The sequence below is a fragment of the Strigops habroptila genome, chromosome 2 (assembly GCF_004027225.2).
Source record: "Strigops habroptila isolate Jane chromosome 2, bStrHab1.2.pri, whole genome shotgun sequence".
Classification (NCBI taxonomy): Eukaryota; Metazoa; Chordata; class Aves; order Psittaciformes; family Psittacidae; genus Strigops; species Strigops habroptila.
The window spans coordinates 54,991,512-55,012,295 of record NC_044278.2 but is presented as its reverse complement, the minus strand read 5'-3'; the positions used below and the strand labels follow the sequence as shown (position 1 = coordinate 55,012,295).

Genomic DNA, 20,784 nt, shown 5'->3' with positions numbered 1-20,784 from the left:
CTGAGCAATATAGTTGTGGTGGTTCAGAGATGATGCAACTGACATTGACTTCTGAGAACATATGCCGTGTAGTTCAACAGCCCACTCCCAGCCAGAACCCCCTCCCCACTTAAGATCCCAAAGGAAATTGTTCTTTTCCAGGATTTCCTATTTATCACCTCAAAGACTTGAGGTTACTGGACTTTGACCCACAGACTATGTAGAAGATCTGCCAAATAACACAAGAATATAGCTATGAAAATCCTAGACCAGAAATCCTAGTTTTTCAGTCACTGTTTTGTCACCCCTAAAAGAGAATTCATATCTCCCCAGAATACTTCTGTCTTCTCAATAGTCAGTATCTCTGCCCATTTCAATAAGCCTGCCTTGAATCTGCTGCCTTCTCCTTGGCTACATCTCTCTCTGTAGATACAATTCAACCAAGCATTTCTCCTTGGGACATCTGTCGCACGGCAATTTTTTCTGCAGCTTCTTCTGGACAAGGTAGGTGACTTCTTCAGTACTGGCTGATCTCCTGCTCACTGAAGGTTACAACAAAACTGCTTGGTCCTCAAGCACATCAAAACCTAAGTCATAGATTAATTTTGCTGGTCAATACAGCAACTTGTCCAGCAGAACGTGTTCTGCAAATGCGACAAGCCAGTACTAACCCCAAGTCCATAGGACCTGGTCAGTGCAAGTTACAGAATGAAAGTGAGCTTTTCTTCCAGACATTTTAAGAATAGAATACTGGTTTCAAATTAATTTTCCTCAACTTTGAAGCCCAGCACTATGGAAGGGGCCTCTGGCAAACAGCTGCTAAGAAGAATGAGTAAGGTCCTCCCAGTCCTTTTAAAGAGCCCCAGAACACCCTCATGGTCACACCAGCCCACTGTCTCCAAACCACACAAAACCCCTGCCCGCTCAGGAACTTCCCATAAATCTGTGTTTGTCAACAAGCTGCTGTTTCAAGTTTCTCAACCAGTAAGGCAATTACGGTGTAAAAGTAAATCACCTATAGTAAGAACTGTCAAATTGAGGAGCATACCTAATGATTACCTAAGGTGTATCAGATTGCATTGATCATGTATTTATTTCAATATATGATTCATAGACCTTTTATGTCCACCATACAACAGACACTCACTTTATGTTTCAGGAAATTTAGAAAGAGGGTGCCTAAGTTTCTTTAGTTGACAAGGGTTTTTTTGATGACATTAGGAAAATAAATAAAATACTATCACCACATGTAAAATGGTATATTTTCTATACTAAGTGAAATGCAAAGAAATACTGGTTCTAATCAAGTGAAGCATCAGAAAACTGTCTCTGTGCTCAGAGAATATTACACAAGAACAGGCTATTCTGGAAATCAAGAAATTCAGCTCTGATGCATGCATGTTGTTTGTGGGTGCACACACGTGGGTCAGGAATGTGACCAGCTCAAGGATCTGTGTTTGGAAAACACCATGCAGATATTGCTTCATTTGGATTCTGGCACTTTGCCGTCATTACAAAAGCTTCCAACTTCTGTTCTTAAGCATTACCCTTTTCTGCAATTAAGAGTTCTGAAGATATCATAAAATTAGATTCACTAAAGGACTATTTTTACAAACTCATTATAACCTAGTGTTACAAATTAACTCAAATTTCCTCACTCGCCATTCCAAGAAAATTCTGTAACATAAATCTGATAGTAAATAATCATCAGTGATTCAAGTTTTCTTCTTATCGCTGAGCAATCTGTACTTGGCCAGTGAGTCAAACTCTAAGCCTTCTTTGAAAGTCCAAGAACTGAGAAGTAGGTCTTGCTTTTGACACAGACTATTAGCAAGTTAAACAACGTTAGTTTAATTCTTGCTATAATTAAATATTCCTAGAGATAGTGGCAACTTTACCTTTGACTTCACAAAACCACTTATTCACATAGCATTAACTAAAAATTCTAAACCAACACACATGGAACCAGGAGGACAGCTGAGAACACTGCAACAGAGCAAGAGAGGTCAAGGGGAAAAAAATACTTATAACACAAACAGTAAAAGTTTAATCTGAACACTGCAATGAAAGTCTGGACTGGAGATGTGTAGAGAGATAGGAACCGGCCTGAGTGATGGAGAAGACTGTTGTAGCAGGAGGAAGTTAAAAATGACAAGTTATTTCAGCTGTTCTAAGCTCAAGTCAATTACCACATGATCCCAAGAGGCAGGGAAAAGAGCAAAGAGGGGTTGGAACTAGACAATCTTTAAAAGTCCCTTCCAACCCTGACCATTCTATGGTATGACTTTGGCCAATGAGAGTAGCAAACCGGATGTTTCAGAGGTGCTTTTTTTGTTTGTTCATCTGTTTTTGTTTTTAAGAACATAACTATAAATTCAAGGAGTACCTAAAAGATTGAAGTCCTGATGGAAGGGTCTTAGCTTCAACAAGCTAAGAAGAAAGTATTCATAAACATGAGGTAGATTGTGCTTACGCATCCTGCCTTCACCTTCCAGTCTTTAGGAGAGGAGCTCTGTCACAGGTACATGCAACATGTAATGCAAAGTTTACCCCATCCCTAATTAGGGTAGAGAAAACACTTATATATCTGATGTCATAGGCACCTACTGCAATGAGAAGATCAGGTATTTTTGTCTGCAGCGCAGAGGGCAAGAAATGTAACTACCTTATATTTTGCATTTTGGAAGAGATCCCAAAACCATTGGGGTCAAAAACTGAAAGTGTTGAAATAAATATACCCAAGCATTTGCCAGCAAGAGCAATAAACTGTTTTTTACAGTCCCCTGAGGGGAAACGGAACATAGTCAAGTGCTAGGTATCACTAAGATATCTATGTTGACATTTCTCCGTTTCATGCAGGCACACGCAAAAACTGAGTATGCTGAAATTATGTTTAGTTACTGCAGCTTAACAAGCAGGTCACCATTAGGAAATCGCTCACTAGCTCTTCAGTCATGCAGTGCTGAGTAAAAGATTAATTTCATGTCTATGAATGTCTGTAAGAGATCATTAGGAACATGGTCACCCACTGGATTTTTTGGAAGCCCGGAAAGTCTGTATGTGTTCCAAGGAGGTTCCTTCTCTTTGAGAGAAATTTGGGCATAACAAACTCCCTGAGAACTCAGCAAGTCAGAATTTCAGAGAAAAATTAAACCTGGTACAGAAACACAATCTTTCTATTCAAGCTCCTGAAGTGCTAAGAATGTGTCTGCGGCTAGCAGGTAAACACATTGCTCTAACACATATGAATATGGTTGAACAATAGTCAAAATTTCCTAGAGATAAAAATCATAAAAAAAATATTTGCTAAGTTAGATATACTGCCATGCAGAGATGAAAAGCAGTAATGGTTAGGCTGAAATATTGTATTGGCACTTAATTGCCCATATGAAAGTCTATTCCAGCATTAAGGCTACCTCACTCATACCATCATGCCCTCAAAACACTTCCCTCTGAGAATGATTCACTGTAAACAGTGCCTGATGGGAATACGCTCTCTGCAAGACACTAGTATTGCAGATAAGTATGACAAAGCTGCACCTTTTATGCTGTGCAGCTGTCACAACTGCCAAAGTATAAAGCTTCAAGACAAGCTAAACAAGCAGAACTGCCCGCTTCAATTCTGTGAGCCAGGAAAGGATGCTAGAGCCAACCTTGCCAGACATGTCTGTAGAAGGTCACATACAGTCACACTCCTCTGCAATTAATAATAAACACTATATAATATTCAACTAGAATATCAAAGATAATCCACGAGGAACAATCAGGTGACACTTCCACAGCAGGAATAAGCAGTTACACAAGTTTACTTCCTCCATGGCTATTCCCGTATTTTCCAGCCGTTGCAGACCTGCACTGTAGTCAGTGATGCCAACTCCACAGCCTGCTTCTTGTCTCTTGTGAGTGCCCCTTCCACCTCCTGAATAGCCAAGGTGGAGTATCCCTCCTGAATAGCCAAGGAGCTCTCTGTTTGACAGACTCCTCTATCAAGTCCAACTTCTAAAGACTATTTAGAAACAGACAATTACATAGCAAAGCTAAAAGCCAGCTGCAATAGGTTGGTATTTCAGGCCAAGAATAACAAGTTCAAATATGGGATCTACTAGCAAACACAAATATAGCATGAACTGTATTCTCTCTCTCTCAATCGCATTAGGTTATCAGCTTCATTGCTCATACACAGACAAGCACAGTATTAGGTAGAAACTAGCTAGCTGTTTGATGACTGCTGTTATATGAGAACAACAACCCAGCTCATTTTCAAGCATGCCCAGATGAAGCCTCTGCTTCTCCAAATGCCTGGGTTTTTCTAAATACTTCAGAGTATAAAAGTACTTTGTAATTCACCTACAAAAACTAGCCAGATCCAAAGACTGCAAATAATGGTGCTGGGTATACATGGAATGTAAATATTTTATCTTCAGCCTCAGCAGACTTTTGGAGGAGGCAAGTGTTCAACTCCATAGCAGGTGACTTGTTCATTCATTCAAGGCTGTAAAGCAAGTTCGCCAGCTGCAGGTCAGGGCAAATTCTGGGGGCTGAAGACTAACAATTCACTAAAAAGGCAATTTAAGGAGGAATAGTCAAGCTGTCTCATGAAAAGGAAGTTGTTCCCAAGAGAAAGGCCATTACATGATCAGTAAGCACAATGAAGACTAGCATGTAGGAAACAGCAAATAGGAAGAATGGTGCAGCAGTAAAACAGCAGCAGAGAGGTGTATGACACTTCAAATGCAGATCCCCTTTCTCTACCGGACAACTTGATATCAAGTACTAAGAAGTGATGGGGAAAAAAAAAAAAATCTAATTTCTCGGAATAAATGTGGAAACAGTATCCATTCTAATGGATTCAACGAGAACAAATCAAAAGCTAGTCATATCCTTGTGATACACTTGATATTTTCAAATTATCATCAGTTATGACATCTTTGTATTGGTATCTTATATTCAAAGCTATGGCAAAGGTTAACAGCAGTTTTCATGTTTAATCTGATTCTTGAATTAAGGGGATAGCATCTGAGCCTCAGAAGCAATGACCCAGCATGCTGGCATCAATCCATGCCCTGCTGCAGAGCTGACACAGGGAAGAATCTCATATGTAGGGGACACCAAGCCACACGAGCAGCTTTCTCTTCAGCTAGCTATTGATGGCAAGAGTTGCAGGTGCATACAGTGCACATCCACAGGAAGCCAGCACGTTAAAGATTGTCATCTTATGCACAGAAAAGTTAATGGCATTTTAAAACACATTTATACTGTGCCCCTTCGTTTCCACCTCTTTTTTTGTTGTTAAGAATAGTCCCCAGTTTCATAATGAAAGTGCAGGAGAACAACTCAGAGAGCACCTATTTTAAAAAAAAAAAAATCTCCTCAGTACTAATTAAGTTTTTTTAAGCCTAAGTGAGAAGCAAAGACACCTATGGAGAGGCATGACATTCAGAATAAGCATATCACTTCATTTAAACACTTCCACAAAGCCAGCACACCAAGATGTCCATTAGACCCACAACTCTGCTGTTCAAACTGCCCCCTCCAAGGAGCTTATACAAGGTAATAGAGGAGAAACAAGTTGTACACTCATTATGTGCACTTAAGGTTTGCACCAGGTATTTCAGTGGCCTCCAGCTGCCTTTAAAACCATTTGCTACAGACGTATCTCAACAGGGCAGGGATATTTTGAGAAAAAGTAAATCCTACAAGCAGAGAAGAGAACAGCTATGGAGAAGTAGCCCAGGCTGCAGCAGACCTACAAGCCCACAAACACAGCATTATGGGCAGGACCACAAGCAGCAGCAGAGCTACCCCATGGCTGGCCATCCAGGGTAGGGTGCAGCCAAGCGACAGACACCTCCTGGCAGCAGTGCTGCACCTACAAGAGCTTTGCCAGGACAGACCTACCAGGTAGGGTGGGATCTTTTTCCATGCATCACTCACACATACAGCTGTATCAAGAGAAATGCAGAGCTTAAGCTCAGCCTTTGAAAATTAAATACTGAAGCCAGGAAGAAAGCATAAAAACCATGCACCTCCCCTGGCTAAGAGCAGTTCACCTCCTCTGCTCTAATTGAGAGGGAGCCTTCAGCTATTTCTCTCCAATCAAAGAAACAACAACACGAAACAAAACCACCAGCTTCTTCCACCGTAACTTTCAAGGTACCTTTAAATAAAGTGAATTGTCTGATTTCAGGGCATAAGGGGGGGGGGGGGGGGGGGGGAGGGGGAAGAAAAAAAAAAAGAAAAGAAAAAAAAGGCAGTTTTGTACCATTTCTCTTTTCTCCCTTCACACTCAGTTAATTGCAGGCTGAAGTGCTTTTTAATAGAGAGAGAAAAAAAAGCAGTGCATTTGAGCTAAATTACCCATCTCTGGTAGACACAGAAATTATCTGATCTGCTGAGAACAACTGTGGTTTTTTTACAACACTAGTAAAAACTCCTTCAAGATAAATGCCCTTCTAAAAAATATAATTGCTTGTATCACATCCTGTCAATATAGACACCACTTAGTCTGGGGGAGAAGGGCTATATTCAGTATTAAATGGAGATAAAACATTAATCTTGAGTCACAAATAAGGACTCTGTTGAAGTAAAAAAAATAATAAGTCTACAAGCTGGTATTTCTGCCTGTCAGAGTGGAAACAACAGCTTTGAGTTAAATACTGAGGCTGTCTCCTGAACACATAGAGACAGCTCAGCAGCACAGTGCCAGACTCACAGCAATCAGCACGTGAGCAAGGAAAGAGCATCCTTGATATACAGAACCTGTTAAAGGGCTAGAGAGGAATTGCAAAATATTTTTACTTCTGGCCCCTAACAGGCCAAGATACACAGTTCTGGGCTGCAGGAGGTGTCCTATAACACTGCACAGCTCTGAGGGATTTTTGTTTTACATGATGGCTGGCCTGTGGTTCCTGCTTCAGATTTCTGGTTTCTAAATCAGTAGGGGGGTGGATACTGCCACCTCTACCTAAAGGAGAGAATGGTTGTTCAGATAGCAGGGGATAGGGGTAGAAATATCTCCCTACCAGAAGCAAGGGAATGGTTTCACTCAGCTCTTCAAGATGTTGTCTTACACTAACCTACAGAGTAGGGTGGTAAGGGGAGGCCAATTTTCCTAAGGAAAGATGCTATTATGCACCCACAAAGCCAGGTTTGTGGGGACAGAGGACAAAGAGGAGCATAGCTAGCTGAACCATGATACTTCTGTCACAGGGAATGGAGGCTTCCTATCACTGCTTCCAGAGCTATCTGTGTGTGCTGTGGGAAACCATCCTGGCATGGAGGCAAGGCCAGCACCCTGAGAAGGGAGAGTTTGGGCCCCACCAAGCCAGAGGCAAAGCTTATGCCTGTCTCCAGTTGTGCTGGGAGCACACACAGCAGAAGTCTAGACTTCCAGCTCTGTTAGTGAGCCCACGCAGTGATTTAGAAAGGAGTCTCACAGGTTTCACTCCTGCACCTAAATGCTTCCCAGGACTGGTTGTACAGACGAAGCAGAGGCACTTCCTGCTGTGCACATAATTGCTTTGAGTGAAGGTGATTTCAGTGTTAAGAAGCTCTAGTCTTCCTATAGCGCAGGAAGTGAGAAAGGTCTATAAAAGACACACCGCAAGAGAAGGCACAGCCAGTATCACTTCAGTCCACCACAGCTTTTTTAAATTAAATATTGGAAAGAACAATATCTGAATTGTTCATTCTGTTTTGCATAAGGTATAAGTCAATGCAGGATTGTGAAACCCAGAGATAAAGTTACACACCAGTTGCTACATAGATTTTTGTTAACATAGCCAAAGAAGCACTGCCTATTACCCTTCTGTGATCGTCTATAAAACAAAGGCCTAAGTAACCAAGCAGCAAGGAGTCAGCTGAAAACCTAGACCTGATCTGTCCCATCCACCTCTCCCAAAACCACAGAGTCCCAGTGATTAAGTAGAGCAGCACTGAGATGGGGATACCTTCAGCACCTGACAAGCAGCTTTGTGCATCCTGCGGGACTTGACAGCTTTTATACACTCCCTCACCACCCTCTTTTCAGTTTTCTCACCTGCACCAAGAGCAGAAGCTACTAGAATAGTTACAGACACTGCATCTACAGAGGAGCTCAGTCCTTGGGTTGTTTTAGGAAGATTCATTGGAGGACCTGTTTAGAGTCATATTTCTATTGCAAGGTAGCAAAGACAAATTGGAAATGTTGCAGAAAATCTTCAGAAGTGGACTAAGGAAAGCTTCAAGATACTACAGATCCTAGACAGGAGCAATGCTAACCTGTCATGCACTGCAGGACCACCTTACTGTCTGAAAAAAAAGCTTGTGCACCAGACAGCAGGTTACCTACCCACAGTTCAGCACACTCCAACCAATGCAACTGGTCACCGAGCATGCACACAGGAGAGGAAGGCAGGCAGATATATGAGCTCTGCAATATTACAGAACTGGCTTCTATTTGTGATTACTTTCTAATTCAGATGAGAATTATATTACATGCAAAGGAATCCCTTCCCCTTCAGCCTCATCCTGGTTCCTACAACCACGTGGTGCTGTAGAGCAGTACCAGCTTTAGCAGCCACTTTTGTCATGTGGTGGAAATCCAGGGTTGCCATTTCTCTCTTCTTTAGGTCATGCTGGCAATCAGAAGGATATTCTGGTGCTGATTTGATAGAACATTTCATGAAGCTGAATTTAACAAACATAAAAATGAACTGATTTATCTTATTGCTATTAAAAGGACCCACCACCACCACACTCCCCACAAAACAAACAAAAAAAAACCCTACAAAATCACTGCTCTGTGCTCTGAGGACTACAGCTGAATTATACTTCAAAGACATTTCAGAAACATTAGCAATTTCCAAGCTATTCAGCTATCCCACCTGAAGAGCAAATCTGAACAACAGATACACAGCATTTCTGCTAAAATCTCTCAAAAGAGAAAATAAGCTCCATCCAGTTACAGACCACAAAGCAAGCTTACAGATGAGATTTGCAATACAATTAAAATGTCCTGAGCAGCCGACAAATCGAGCAAGACTCATTTGAAAGATATAAAAGAATATTCAGGAAGAACAAGCAGGTTGCCAGAGAAAGGGTGATGTTCTAGGCACTCGGAGTTATGCTTCTAAATCTATTATTGGAAGGCTTGTGTGAAAGCAGCTTATTAAATACCAACACTGCTGTTATTTTGATGGCTGTGGGAGATGCATCAGGTCATCTCTAGCATGTGTAGAGACTAAAATTGTAACAGACAGTGCTGCAGCCACATGGGCTAAAAACAGGCCTTTTCTGTATCTACTCTGTGGATACAGAAACTTAGGTAACAACTTTTGTATGCCTCTTCATATATTGTTTTTCTTTCTTCACACCAAAGTCCGGTTTTGCTTTTACTTTTATCTGCAGCACTAGCACATGTGGCCTCCAGACAGTTCCAGAACAGCTCCACAGTTGAGAAGGTACCTGGTAGGACTGACATCCAAATTACCACTTTTGAAAAGGGACAAACTAATTGCCTAATGGGAGTAATACCACTGGATCTGCTGTGGCACATCTAATTATCCAGAAAGCTGCTTCTTAAAGAGCAGGATGCTGGGAACCTACCATCACTTCACATTCTTAAGGTCTTCCCAGAGCTCTTGAGGTGCATGGTCTGTTCCCTCTGGTGCCCCACCAGCTGGGGATGCTCCTAAGAGAGTGAAGAAACCTGTCAAACACTGAGTTGCTGTACGCTGTTGAACTTCTTCAGGTAAAACACAGCTCAGAATGCTTTACCCTTGGGACTCAGACCAGCACAAAGAAAAAGGAGCATTATGATCACTATCACAAGCTGGAATACGTGTGTCAGCAAAGTCTCAATTCCTTAATTGCGCTGTTATGGGTTAGTTGTTTGGGGTTTGCTGATTGCTCCATAATGACTTACATTAGTAACACTGTTGCTGGAGCAGCTGCACAACATTTGCAAGTATTTAACTTTCATAGAGCAATGTCCTTGTTACAGTTTCAAGACCAGATTCAATTGTATTTAGCACTTTGTAAGCCCAATACACCCTATGGAATGACCTGTGCGTGATCATAGTGCAATGCTATGGTGCGTATTCATTTTTAAATCTGTACTGCACCCAAACCTGCAGCTTTAACACAAGGTATTTTAAGACATTCAAAAAAGATAGGTTCCTTCCACTTTCACACACACAGATCTGTCATGTGCAGCTGAGATTTCCATACTGCTTCATCACAAACAAGATTAAGTTGCACATCACCAAAAAAAAAAAGGGGGTGGGGGGGAAGCAGCACTGCAAGTCATTAAACACCCATATAAGCTCTGTGTTAGTTCACATCTCAACAGATATTTTCAGTAAAAGATATTTAACACATCAGAATAACACAGACAGACAAGCAGCGACTGTCTGTTGAAGAACAGTGACAACACAGGAAATAAGAAACATGGACAGACTACATAATGATTTTAATGACACTTTAATCATCAATCAAAGCAGCTAGCACATTAAAGTTACGTACAACACAGCAAATCTGGATGATGGTTAAAGCCCTGGCTTCTGGAGGCAGCCTCTCTGCTCACTGTTTCAAGCCAGTGTCGTGCTACCTGATGCCTACTGTACTCAAAGAAAGAGGTCTCACTGCACATTAAATTAACATGGCTAGATAAAAAGAAACCCAATTCCACCACCTCTTCTTAAAGATCAGAAGAAGCTAGCAACCATTAAGAACTGCAGTTGTAACCAGCTCAAGTCAAATGTGTATTTGATCCAATACTATCATCCAAAGATTCACCACTTTGAAACCAACAGTTCTGGAGGGGTTTTAGGTGCAACAAGCCAGTTTTTCCCAGGTCATTTTCTCCATAATAAAAATTAATCAGCACTGAAGTGGTGACTTACTTCTCCTGTAAATGAAAGCCACTTACTTGGGTAGCATTGAAAACTGCTACAGAAACATTTTGAGTTTTCTGCTAAAAAGTTGAATGCAAGTGGTACAAGTGCTGTACGCTTGACCACAAAACCATAAGAAAGTTACCTAGTGTGCAGAATTTGGAGGCTACACCAGTAACATGTTATTAAATACATCCTTAGGAGAGCACCTACACACCCAGAACTGGTGGGGGGTTTTGGTGGTTTTTCCGTGGTGCTTTTTGTTGTTGTTTGTTTGTTCGGGGTTTTTTTGGTTTTGGTCTTTTTTTTTTTTTTTTTTTTTTTTTTTGTCTGTTGTTTTGGTTGGTTGGTTTTGTTGGGTTTGTTGTTTTTTTTGGGGGGGGCGTTTATGACAACAAACTCTTTGGTTGAAATATTGCTTAATGATTTTGTGTTTAAGTCAGATTGATCAAACACATGCCTCTTAAATACATACATAGTAAAACCACACATATAAACAAAACAAACAAACCAACCAACCCCAAACAACAAAACCCACATGTGCATTTCTCAGATACCCACTTATCAGCAAAATAGAAACCCATCTCAGTTTAACCATTACCCTTTAAGTGACAAAGAAGGAAGAGGAGAAACTCTTATTTGAAGACTGAAACCTGGTTATCAGAAGCGTAACAGACAGTTACTATGACACTTGCTATGTTCTTTTCTTTGCTTTAAAGGAATTCTGCAAAATGCTTAGGTGAAGCTGGACCTCAGCAGAGCTTTACTGGCAAGAAGATTAAATGTGTTAGAAAGGAATTGAGCTCACGAAACATGTTTCCTCAGATGTTTGCCACAACATGGCAAGAGTCAGTTTGTTTGGGAGAGAGAAGAGTGTGTATTTTGGTAAAGGGGCTTATTTAGAAGGTGAGTGCATTGAGGAATGATCTATGAAAAGAAAAAGATTCAAGCAAGGGTATACCAAGAATATGCAATGGCTAGAGCCAATCCTTTCAGCAGTGCTGCCTGTTGGGCAAAAATGGCTACTGCATAGCACCTTTCCTAACACACCATTTCAGCACTTGTACGTTAAATTGGGAATCTAGCATCTATTTCATGGATCAGGAACTGGATAGTAGAGTAAACTAATTTGAGTTTCATGAAAGGTAGAAGTTCTCCAGTTGAACAGCTTCTTATTTCCCCCACAGCTCATCAAAATGCATACCCAAATGCCCTCAGTGCCCTGGTACTGTTATTGCATACATTAGCACTCCCACATACATAGGATTTCCACCATAAACTAAACCACCTAAATGGTCATAAAACCTAGATGAACTTTCTGAAGGTGACAACACCAGGGTAGTATCTAAACGACATCTTCAATACAACCTTACCCTGTCTCTTCCAGTCAGCACACATACAGTTAACCTACCCCCTCCTGAGCACTACCCAGCAGCTAAACACTACCATGCTAGTGCAGAACTTACTTATATGCCCAATTGTTAATTTGTCAGTTTTCAGCAACAAGCATATGTGAAAGACACAGCAATGCAGCAAAGAGATCTGTGACTAAGAGCAAATTGGGATGGTTTAAGAGAAGCAGCAGCAGAGGAAAATTCCACTGCTTTGCAAGCAATCACATAGCTCTCAAGAGCAGTAGTACTCATCAGGGAGGAAAGAGTTCTTTTTTCCCCTCCCCTCGAGTGCTGAATTTCTCATCTGTGGTTATCCTCAGTATGTTTATCCCGACCAGCACCGGGTAGGTGTTTCACACCATTCAGCAGGAGCGGACTCCGCTCATGAAGAAGAAATGCCCTCGGTGCTACAGTAGTAGCCAATCACCAGCAGACAAATCATTTTTTAAACGGATGGCTGCTCCTCATCGCAACCGTTTATGCTGCGTAGCAAACCGCACGCATAATACAACTGTGCGCGTTCGCAGCGGAGCGAGTCCTCCGCAGCACCAGCCGAGGCTCACCTGCGGTCCTCTGCGCCAGCCACCAACAGCACCGGCGCAGAGCCCCGCTCCTCCAAACCATCATCCCCACAACCGCTTCTGCTGACGAATTTACTTTCCCTTTACGCACAGAGAGGGCTGGAGGTGACAAACTCGACTGAGTACAGTCCTTATTCCACGAGATGGGTTTAGGGCGAGCTGCGGGCGCTGTCTAGAGTGCCTAGTACCACTGCGGTCAGCCGGTAACGAGCAAACTCGGTCCACCCGTGGCAGCGGCATGACAGCAGTCAGGAGCAAACCCCACAGCACCGAAGTTTAAACACGCTCTTTTCACACAGGAAAGGCTCCGGCGGGGTGAGAGGATCCCGGAGCACCGGCGCTGATGGGCTGTGCCCCCCCACCCCGGGGCGCGGCCTACCCCTGCACTGCCGCCCGCCAGCCGCGACGGGGGTTCAAGGCCGCAGCCCGCCCGCCCCTTGGCTCGGTTCTCCTCCGGCGGCGAGGGCGCAGCCGAGCACCGGGGCCCGCCGCCGCCCGCGCCCCTGCCGGCACCTGCCGGGCGTGACGCCGGCCCTCAGGGAGGGAAGGGGCGGAAGAGAGAGGGGCTGAGGCGCGGGCAGCGCTGGCCGGGGCGCGGTGGAACTCACCGTAGATCATGGCCAGGCCGGTCTCATGGAGGAAGCGGACGCGGCGGTGCTTGAACAGCCAGATGGTGAGGATGGTGAGGGTGAGGAGCAGGATGAAGGTGAGGAGGCTCACGCTGTCCTGCCGGTGGCTCTCCTCCGCCTCCTTCTCGGTGGCGAGCTCCTCCATAGCGCTGCTGCTCCTCTCCACCGCCCGCAGCCCACCGGCTGCCAACAGGAGAAGCGGGAGCATCGGCAGCCGGCGGCGCAGGGGCACAGCCATGGCTGCGGACCGCAGAGCGGGCAGGCTGCCGCGGCTCCCCGTCCCTCACCCGCGGCGGCGGCCCGCGGGCACTGCCCACCGCCCGGCCGGCGGCGGAGGGAGGAAAGGAGGGAGCAGCCCCGGCGCGCAAGATCCCGCCCGCCACCTCCTCCCACGGCCCCTTAAAGGCGCAGCCCCGGCAGCCTCGGCTGGGGGGGTGTGGGCTCATCTGCCGTGAGGATGCGGTGTTCTCCCTGCTCTGGGCTCGGCCCAGTGGAGGTGAAGCGGAGGGAGGTCCGGGGGTGGGTGAGAACGGTCCTGTCCAGCCCCGAGGTGGGGCTGGATTCGTTTCGAGACCCTCAGGTGCTCGCCCCAGTCTCCCCGTGTCCCACAGCAAACCGGTGCGCAGCGGCTCCACGGGTGCGGTGCTGGATGGAAATCATCACCCTGGAGCCCGCCCTGCCCGGGCCCGAGCGGGGCCGGGAGCTGCGGGTGTCCGTGAGACCTGGGAGGGGATAGACGCAGGCACCGGTCGCGCCGGGTCTCTACGAATTTGCAGACGTTCTCCCAAAAGAGTGAGAATACACTCATTAGAGTCACGCGACTGTTTTCCCTCGTGGTTTTTTTTCTTTTATTTCTTTTTTCTCTTCCCCCCCCGGTACAGGAAAACGCACTAAACGCAAGTTGCTGACTTGGGGGTTTCCATCTAAGTACATCCTACTAGAGATTTGCTTCTAGGAAACAAGTCAATTGTAGGAAATTAATAGAGCTAGTCAGTATTTTTCATTCGAAATTTCTTTGCTATTAAAAAACAAAAACAAAAAACAAAACCAAAAAAATCCCACCAAACCAGATGCCTGCTGTTTCAAAATCACCTCGAGTTGGGGAGGGAAAGAAAAGAAGAAAGGTCACTTTTTGCTTTTTGCAAACAAGCCAACATCAGAACTGTCTCCTTTAGCTTTTTTCTTTACTGAATTGCAAATTTAATTTTTTATTCTTTTTTTACCAACAAAACCAGAGAATTCCGAGTAATGAAAATGTTTGGTTCTTAAGAAATAGGAAATGCTGTTAAAACTCGTGTTTACTCAGTTTTTATCAGCTTCAGCATGAGTGTGCTTTGCCTTTGGCTGCCAGAGGAATCCCCTCCCAGTTCCCAGCAGTGGCGTGAGCAGCACTGACCTTCCTGCTCCTGTGACATTTCTCCCAGAATTGGTAGTTTCACTCACAGCTTCTAACATGTACTTTAGCCATTATTTTGCTAATAAGAAGAAAGCAGAATATGTTTGGCCACGTGTTTAACTAGTTATATAGCAGATGCTATCTCCTTTAGTGCTGTCCTCTTTCTTAAAACTGCTGCCTGGCCATTTCTGAAGGTATTTATTGGGGTGCTCTAGTTATAAGAGTATTTCTTCCAGACTTTCTCTTCTGCTAGCGGACCTGGAATTGTCTCTTGTCACACATACTTTTGTTTAGGAGACCCCTTTTTAGAAACATTTCAAGATGACAGCTATGTAAATCCACATTTTTATTTATATGTAGTCCTTTTAAACATGGTATTTACGCAAACTCCTCAACAACCCTCAAAATCTGCTATAATTGTCTGCAATTACCTTTAAACATTTGATTGTGCAGGGCTGAAAGTTTACATTGATAGTGCCGTCATTTGTAAACCTCTTAGAGATGAAAAGCAGTAATTTGCCCTGAAGACCTAGCTCTTACATCTATGTGAACCATTAAAAAATCCTGCCTCAAGACTGCCTTATGTTAAATCTCAAGTTCAAAATTAACATTTATAGTATAATGAGAGCATTATACCACCAAATTTTTATGATGTATCTTTAGGATATGCAACCTACATACAATATAATGTATATCTTTAGGATATAAAATCTACAGGCCTCACAGCAGACTACAGGTATGCAGTACAGTGCTAGGTATGTGTAATGCTGATACAGTTGTAAAATAAAAAGCTGCTTGGCAGTAACAGGCTCTCTTCTGTTTGGTTTTTTTCCTGTGTGGAATAGCGCTGGGTAAAATCACTAAGTGTATGGTGGTTCTTTTTAGAAAGACAATTTCCATGTATGTTGTAATTTCATCCACCTCTCAGCTGAGCCACAGTCAAGGTCTTAAGTTACTTTCTGCAGTCTTCCAGCAGTAACCTGTGTTTTAGCCTTCAACATTCGCACAGTTCACTATGCGCTATGCCTGTTGCTCTCCAGCAACAGTGAGAAATATCCAGGCAATTCTTTTAACAGTTAAGCATAATAGTCCAGTTTTACTTGGTTTTATTTTATTATTTTGATTTTTTCTAGCTGATCTATACTGTTTGTGGAGGAAAGCATTCATCTACAGTTTCACACGTCAGTGCTACTGTCTTTAAACCTCTTCCTTCACACTTCTTGGTGTTTTCACTGCTGTCTTGCCCCTGTAGTCTCTGCACAGGTATCACCTTATCCTAGGAACACTTCCACTGAAATCAATACTTCAGTAGGTACCATCCCAAAATCTTTTTCCTGAATCAAAAAAAGTATTTTTTCACCATTGTTGTGCACAAAGTTGGGCACAACTAATCCTTACTTTGGGCTATGTGGATGTAACTTCAACGCAGACACAAACTCATGATGGGAGTATAATAATTTCTGTCCATCCAGGGCATCAAAGTTTAATAGTGATGTAATTAAGTTCTCAACTGTTCTGTCTAATGTGTTGTTGCCAGGGAATTTGGCATGCACAGTGTGTTTGATTCATACAGGCAAAATTTTGCTGCCTTTTTACGTTCATGGATCAGTACCATGTGGTATGGTACTGGATAGTTTAACTCATTTAAGCAGGATCATCTGGAGCATATGATATCAAACAAGAAAAAGCTATCAATTTGAGCTGGTCTCTACATCACTATAAGCCAGGCTTCATCCTTGTAAGAGAGCTGTGTTCAAACAGCCCAGTTCCTTACAGCAGTGTAGCTAGCAGATTGCTGTGGCATTTTCAGTCCATTAGCAACACCAGTAATTTCACCTCCAGGGGTAGCTCCATCACTGTAATAGCCCTGTGGTTAGTTTGTGTTCTGAACTTTTTCTCCCGGACTCCACCTGCTTTCCCAAGCTGTTCTGCACTAAACCTCCTTCATGTTCTCTACAGGTGGGACCCTGATGTTACCTTTGCCTAGCTGCCACCACATATGTTGCAGAAGCCAGCCTGGCTGCTGAGCAAAACTATAATTTTATTCTATTCCTGCTTTCCTCCCCTTTGCTATTTTTTTATCTAGTCCCAGGCAGCAGTCTTTGATCTGCTCACTGTTTGAAAGGCCACACTTGGGGCAGAAACAATGAGGTGAGCTCAGGGAGATGGAAGGCAATGTCCAAGTGGGATCACAACAGAGCTATCAAAGGCTTAAAACTAAAGCTATGAGATGGCAGTGAAACAGAGCAAATGACAGAAGCTAGCCATTCAACAGAGTTCAGCCATAACTGGAGGGATGCAGGAGGATTTTGGTATTAAATGCTAATAAACATGTGCATCTGCATAGAGTTGATGATTGACTCACAGGATTGACTCACATGAGTCTGATCAATGCACTATAGAGATACATATGGATCAGCCCACCCCATTCCTTTTGCCTACCAGCCTTCTCTTATTAAAAAGTTAATCCTGACAGAATCACCATCAAATAGTCTGCTCAGCATTTTTATAATTTCCTTTGTTATGGAAGCCATCGTTATCACATGAACCGATACATACCTCAGGTTTATTCTTATTCCCAGAGCTGAATAATGTCATGTGAGGCAAATGCGAGGCCCTGCGCTGTCTCTGAGCTATTGGTGGTAACACTGTCCACGCCTTGTCAGTAACACTGAAGAGCTCGCACTCTATCAAGACCTTTTCTGTATCACACAAGTCTGTTGAGACGGGCCCTCTGTGCTGACAAAGGCAACAGTTTTGAGATTTTCATTGATCTAACATGCTGTTGTAGGACTGGTTCCAATAGGGAAAGGCCTTGCAGCTGCTTGTGCTTATAACAGACTGGAAAATCAAACAAATCCTTATCTTAATATGTGGCATGTTTGTGCAGCTTCCCTTGCATGCTCAAATTTTCTAGCACATTAATCCAGAATGCAGTATCAAGTTGATTAGCAGACAGGTCAACCTTGCACAGCAGCTAGCATGCCAGCTGCTCTCCTTACCATCTCCCTTCCTTTCTCCTTCCTTCCCTTTTAAGCCAAAATGTCCCATCACTGTGCTTTAAAATGGCAACCCATTTTGAACTGACAGCTAGCTTCCAGCAATAGTGGGATCATCTTGTGGGCTACCCTCCCGTGTTCATGTAAGATACCCCTATGTGCCGGGATCCCATAAAACACGTCCTATTGCAGATGTGAGTTTAAAGACAACTAAGTGTTCTGCAGCTAAATTATGAAGAACATGTGATGTTTTTACTGTAAAAACAAATTTGCTTGAATCTCCAGTTTGTTGGAAGTGCTAACAATTGTGACATATTTCTCTGTTAGTACCAGTTCTGCAGAGGTGTTGTATATCCAAGAAAATGTCAGAACTGCCATTTTCCACCAGTGCAAATGCAGAAAGCAACTTTAGCCTTTCTGCTAGACATCAGTCTAGCTAGAGTAAAAGCTGCTCTGTGCTATTTGCAAGGTGCAAAAGTCACTTGCTGTGCAGCCACATCTCACAGCTTTTATGTCATGGTAAACTTTCAAAGTGTCTGAGAGGGATATGACTAGAAATTTTATCTATGGAAGGGTGCTCTGCCATCTCCCTCATACCCAAATATATTGCTTTTCCTTTCTACCTGTATGTGATATCAGGAAGTGTCATTCTACAGGGGACAAGGCAGGTTTTCTCTTATTCCTCAGAAGGTGGCAGTTCATTACTCTTTGAGGGTGCAAATCGTGGTTATGACGTTCAGTGTTATGATTGCTCAAAGAAGCAGCTAAGTGATCACTGTTCTCATCACTCATCACTCCCCACCACATTCCCCATAAATATTTAAACAAGTGAATATCTGAGTGCTGCTGCTCAAATTGTGCCAGAAGAGTCTGAAAAAGTTCTGAGCAAGTGAGCCTCGGTTGAGGCACATGAATTATAATTTGACCTCCTGCACAAGATAAATCTTGTCTAGCCCTATGAGGAGTACGTGAACATGATTTGAAACTGTAGTCATGCACATGGTTGCTCTGTTACTGCCAGCTGTCAGGTGGCCACTACCAGAAAGAGTGCCTATGGAAGGTTTCTTTGAATGTAGTTCTAAAGTACAAAGAAGGAAAGATTGGGTTTGATGTTGTGGCATCAAACTTCTGATAAAATATTTCTATTCGATATTTTTACATTTATTCCAAATTTTTTGACAAAGGTCTCCTGGAAAAGCCTGCAGCTCTCTTCTTGATAGAGTAACAGAAAGTCAAAATTATGTTTGATTAAATCTTGATTACACTCAATACGCTATTCCTGTAGGCATTGCATAGGCTGGAAAGTGAATCGCTGTAAGTAAAGTTATGCTAAGCGTCTTGGATTCATCTGAACTAGGCAGCCCAGAGGCACGGTTAGATATGTAAAAGAAAAAGGTTAAACCTATCTTGAGAAGTTATGCCTGAAGGTACTTACTTTTGCTTTTGTTTTGGAAAAAAAACCCCAAAACCAAAATGCCAAACCACACAGGAAACTTCTATTTTCTTCTACAGGAAAACAATCTCTCCTACAAATATTAGATCATAAAACATACACAGAGAAGTGGGCTTGGATGATAAATGGCTCCCATCATGCTGGACACTGTGCTCCACAGCTTCGAAAGAAGCCTAGTGCTTTAGCAAGAAGGTATAAATTGCCTGCTGTCTTTCCAAAGACACTTCCTCTGCTGAAAGGGCTGAATTATTAGCAATATACTAATAAAGTCAACTTGTATAATCTAAGCAACCTCCTGCATCGATAATAAATACCTTATGAAGAGAGTGACAATGTCAGTTAACTGGCCAGTAGCCACAGGACAGCTGAGGTCAGAAGGTACAGCTGGAGGTCCAACTCCATCTGGTCCAACTCCCCTTCTCAAGCCGGACACCTAGACTCATCAAAAACAGCTTTTAAATGTCTTCAGCAATGAAGACTCCACAGCCTCCCTGGGCACCCTGTGCCAGTGCTCAGTCACCCTCACAGTGAAAAAGTGTTTCCCGATGTTCAGAGGGAACCTCCTGTGTTTCAGTTTGTGTCCTTTGCCCCTGATCTTATCGCAGGGCATCACTGGAAAGAGCCTGGCTTTGTCCTCTTTAGACCTTCCCTTCAGGTATTTGTATACAATGATGAGATTATCAGTGTGTGGTAAAATAAGATGAGATTAGACTATCAATGATAAGATTATGAATGTAACATCTAGTTTAGTAACAATACTTATCTCCAGAGTTTTCCAGACTGGCAAAAGTCTAGGAGAATGGTCCTTCAAAAGGAGGAGAACAATGTAATTGTAAATTCTTACTACTGTGGAAACTAAAAAACTGATTGACTGTTACTGATCTCATTTTGCAGGATCTGCCAAATTGCGTCGGAAATTTGGAGATATGTTTTTCAAAAGGCTACACAGGCAGCCAGTGCCCCCAACCTGGGAGAACCCTAAGTCAGGGAGGCAGAAGGGGCTGCCTAGCTGAAAGATGAGAATCAGACAAGAGTGCAGAATAAAGCGGGTGATGCCAGTGCTGAGAGTTGGTTGTTGTTTTAATAAGAATAAGCAAACTCAGGCTGGTGAGGGCAGTGCTGTTGGACAAGTTTTAGCTGCTGCTGGACCCTGGCTAATACCAGTGGCACGGTCTAAGGGAAAACGTGCTAGATCCAACAGTTTAGCCTACTCACAACATATGTGCATCTTGTGGGAAAAATACGATAGTAGGGCTGGTGCAAGTTGTGACAGGATGTGATGTCTGACAGGTCCCTAAAAGCATGCCTATTCCAGGTGGAGCTGGATGTGGGTGGTACAGATAAGGGTGTTACTGGCCAAAGGCAAAGAGGAGAAAGACACCAAAAGGCTTGTAATCAAAAGATAGAGAGCAGTTGTCAGCTGCTTCAAGATGCAATCAATATTATCTCAAGCTGTACCCCCAAGATAGGAAAAGTCCA

General features: G+C 43.2%; 1 protein-coding gene across 2 annotated transcripts in view; it reads right to left on the bottom strand.

Annotated features, from left to right (window-relative positions):
- The window catches only part of SLC9A7 (solute carrier family 9 member A7), a 71,008-nt gene extending 57,213 nt beyond the window's left edge, over window positions 1–13,795 (bottom strand). For both annotated transcript variants that reach the window (XM_030476801.1, XM_030476802.1), the window contains exon 1: window positions 13,437–13,795. In XM_030476801.1, the coding sequence (XP_030332661.1) occupies window positions 13,437–13,695 (259 nt within the window). In that variant the 5' untranslated portion in view covers window positions 13,696–13,795. The remainder of the gene's footprint in view (window positions 1–13,436) is intronic.
- Between the last annotated feature and the right edge of the window lie 6,989 nt (window positions 13,796–20,784).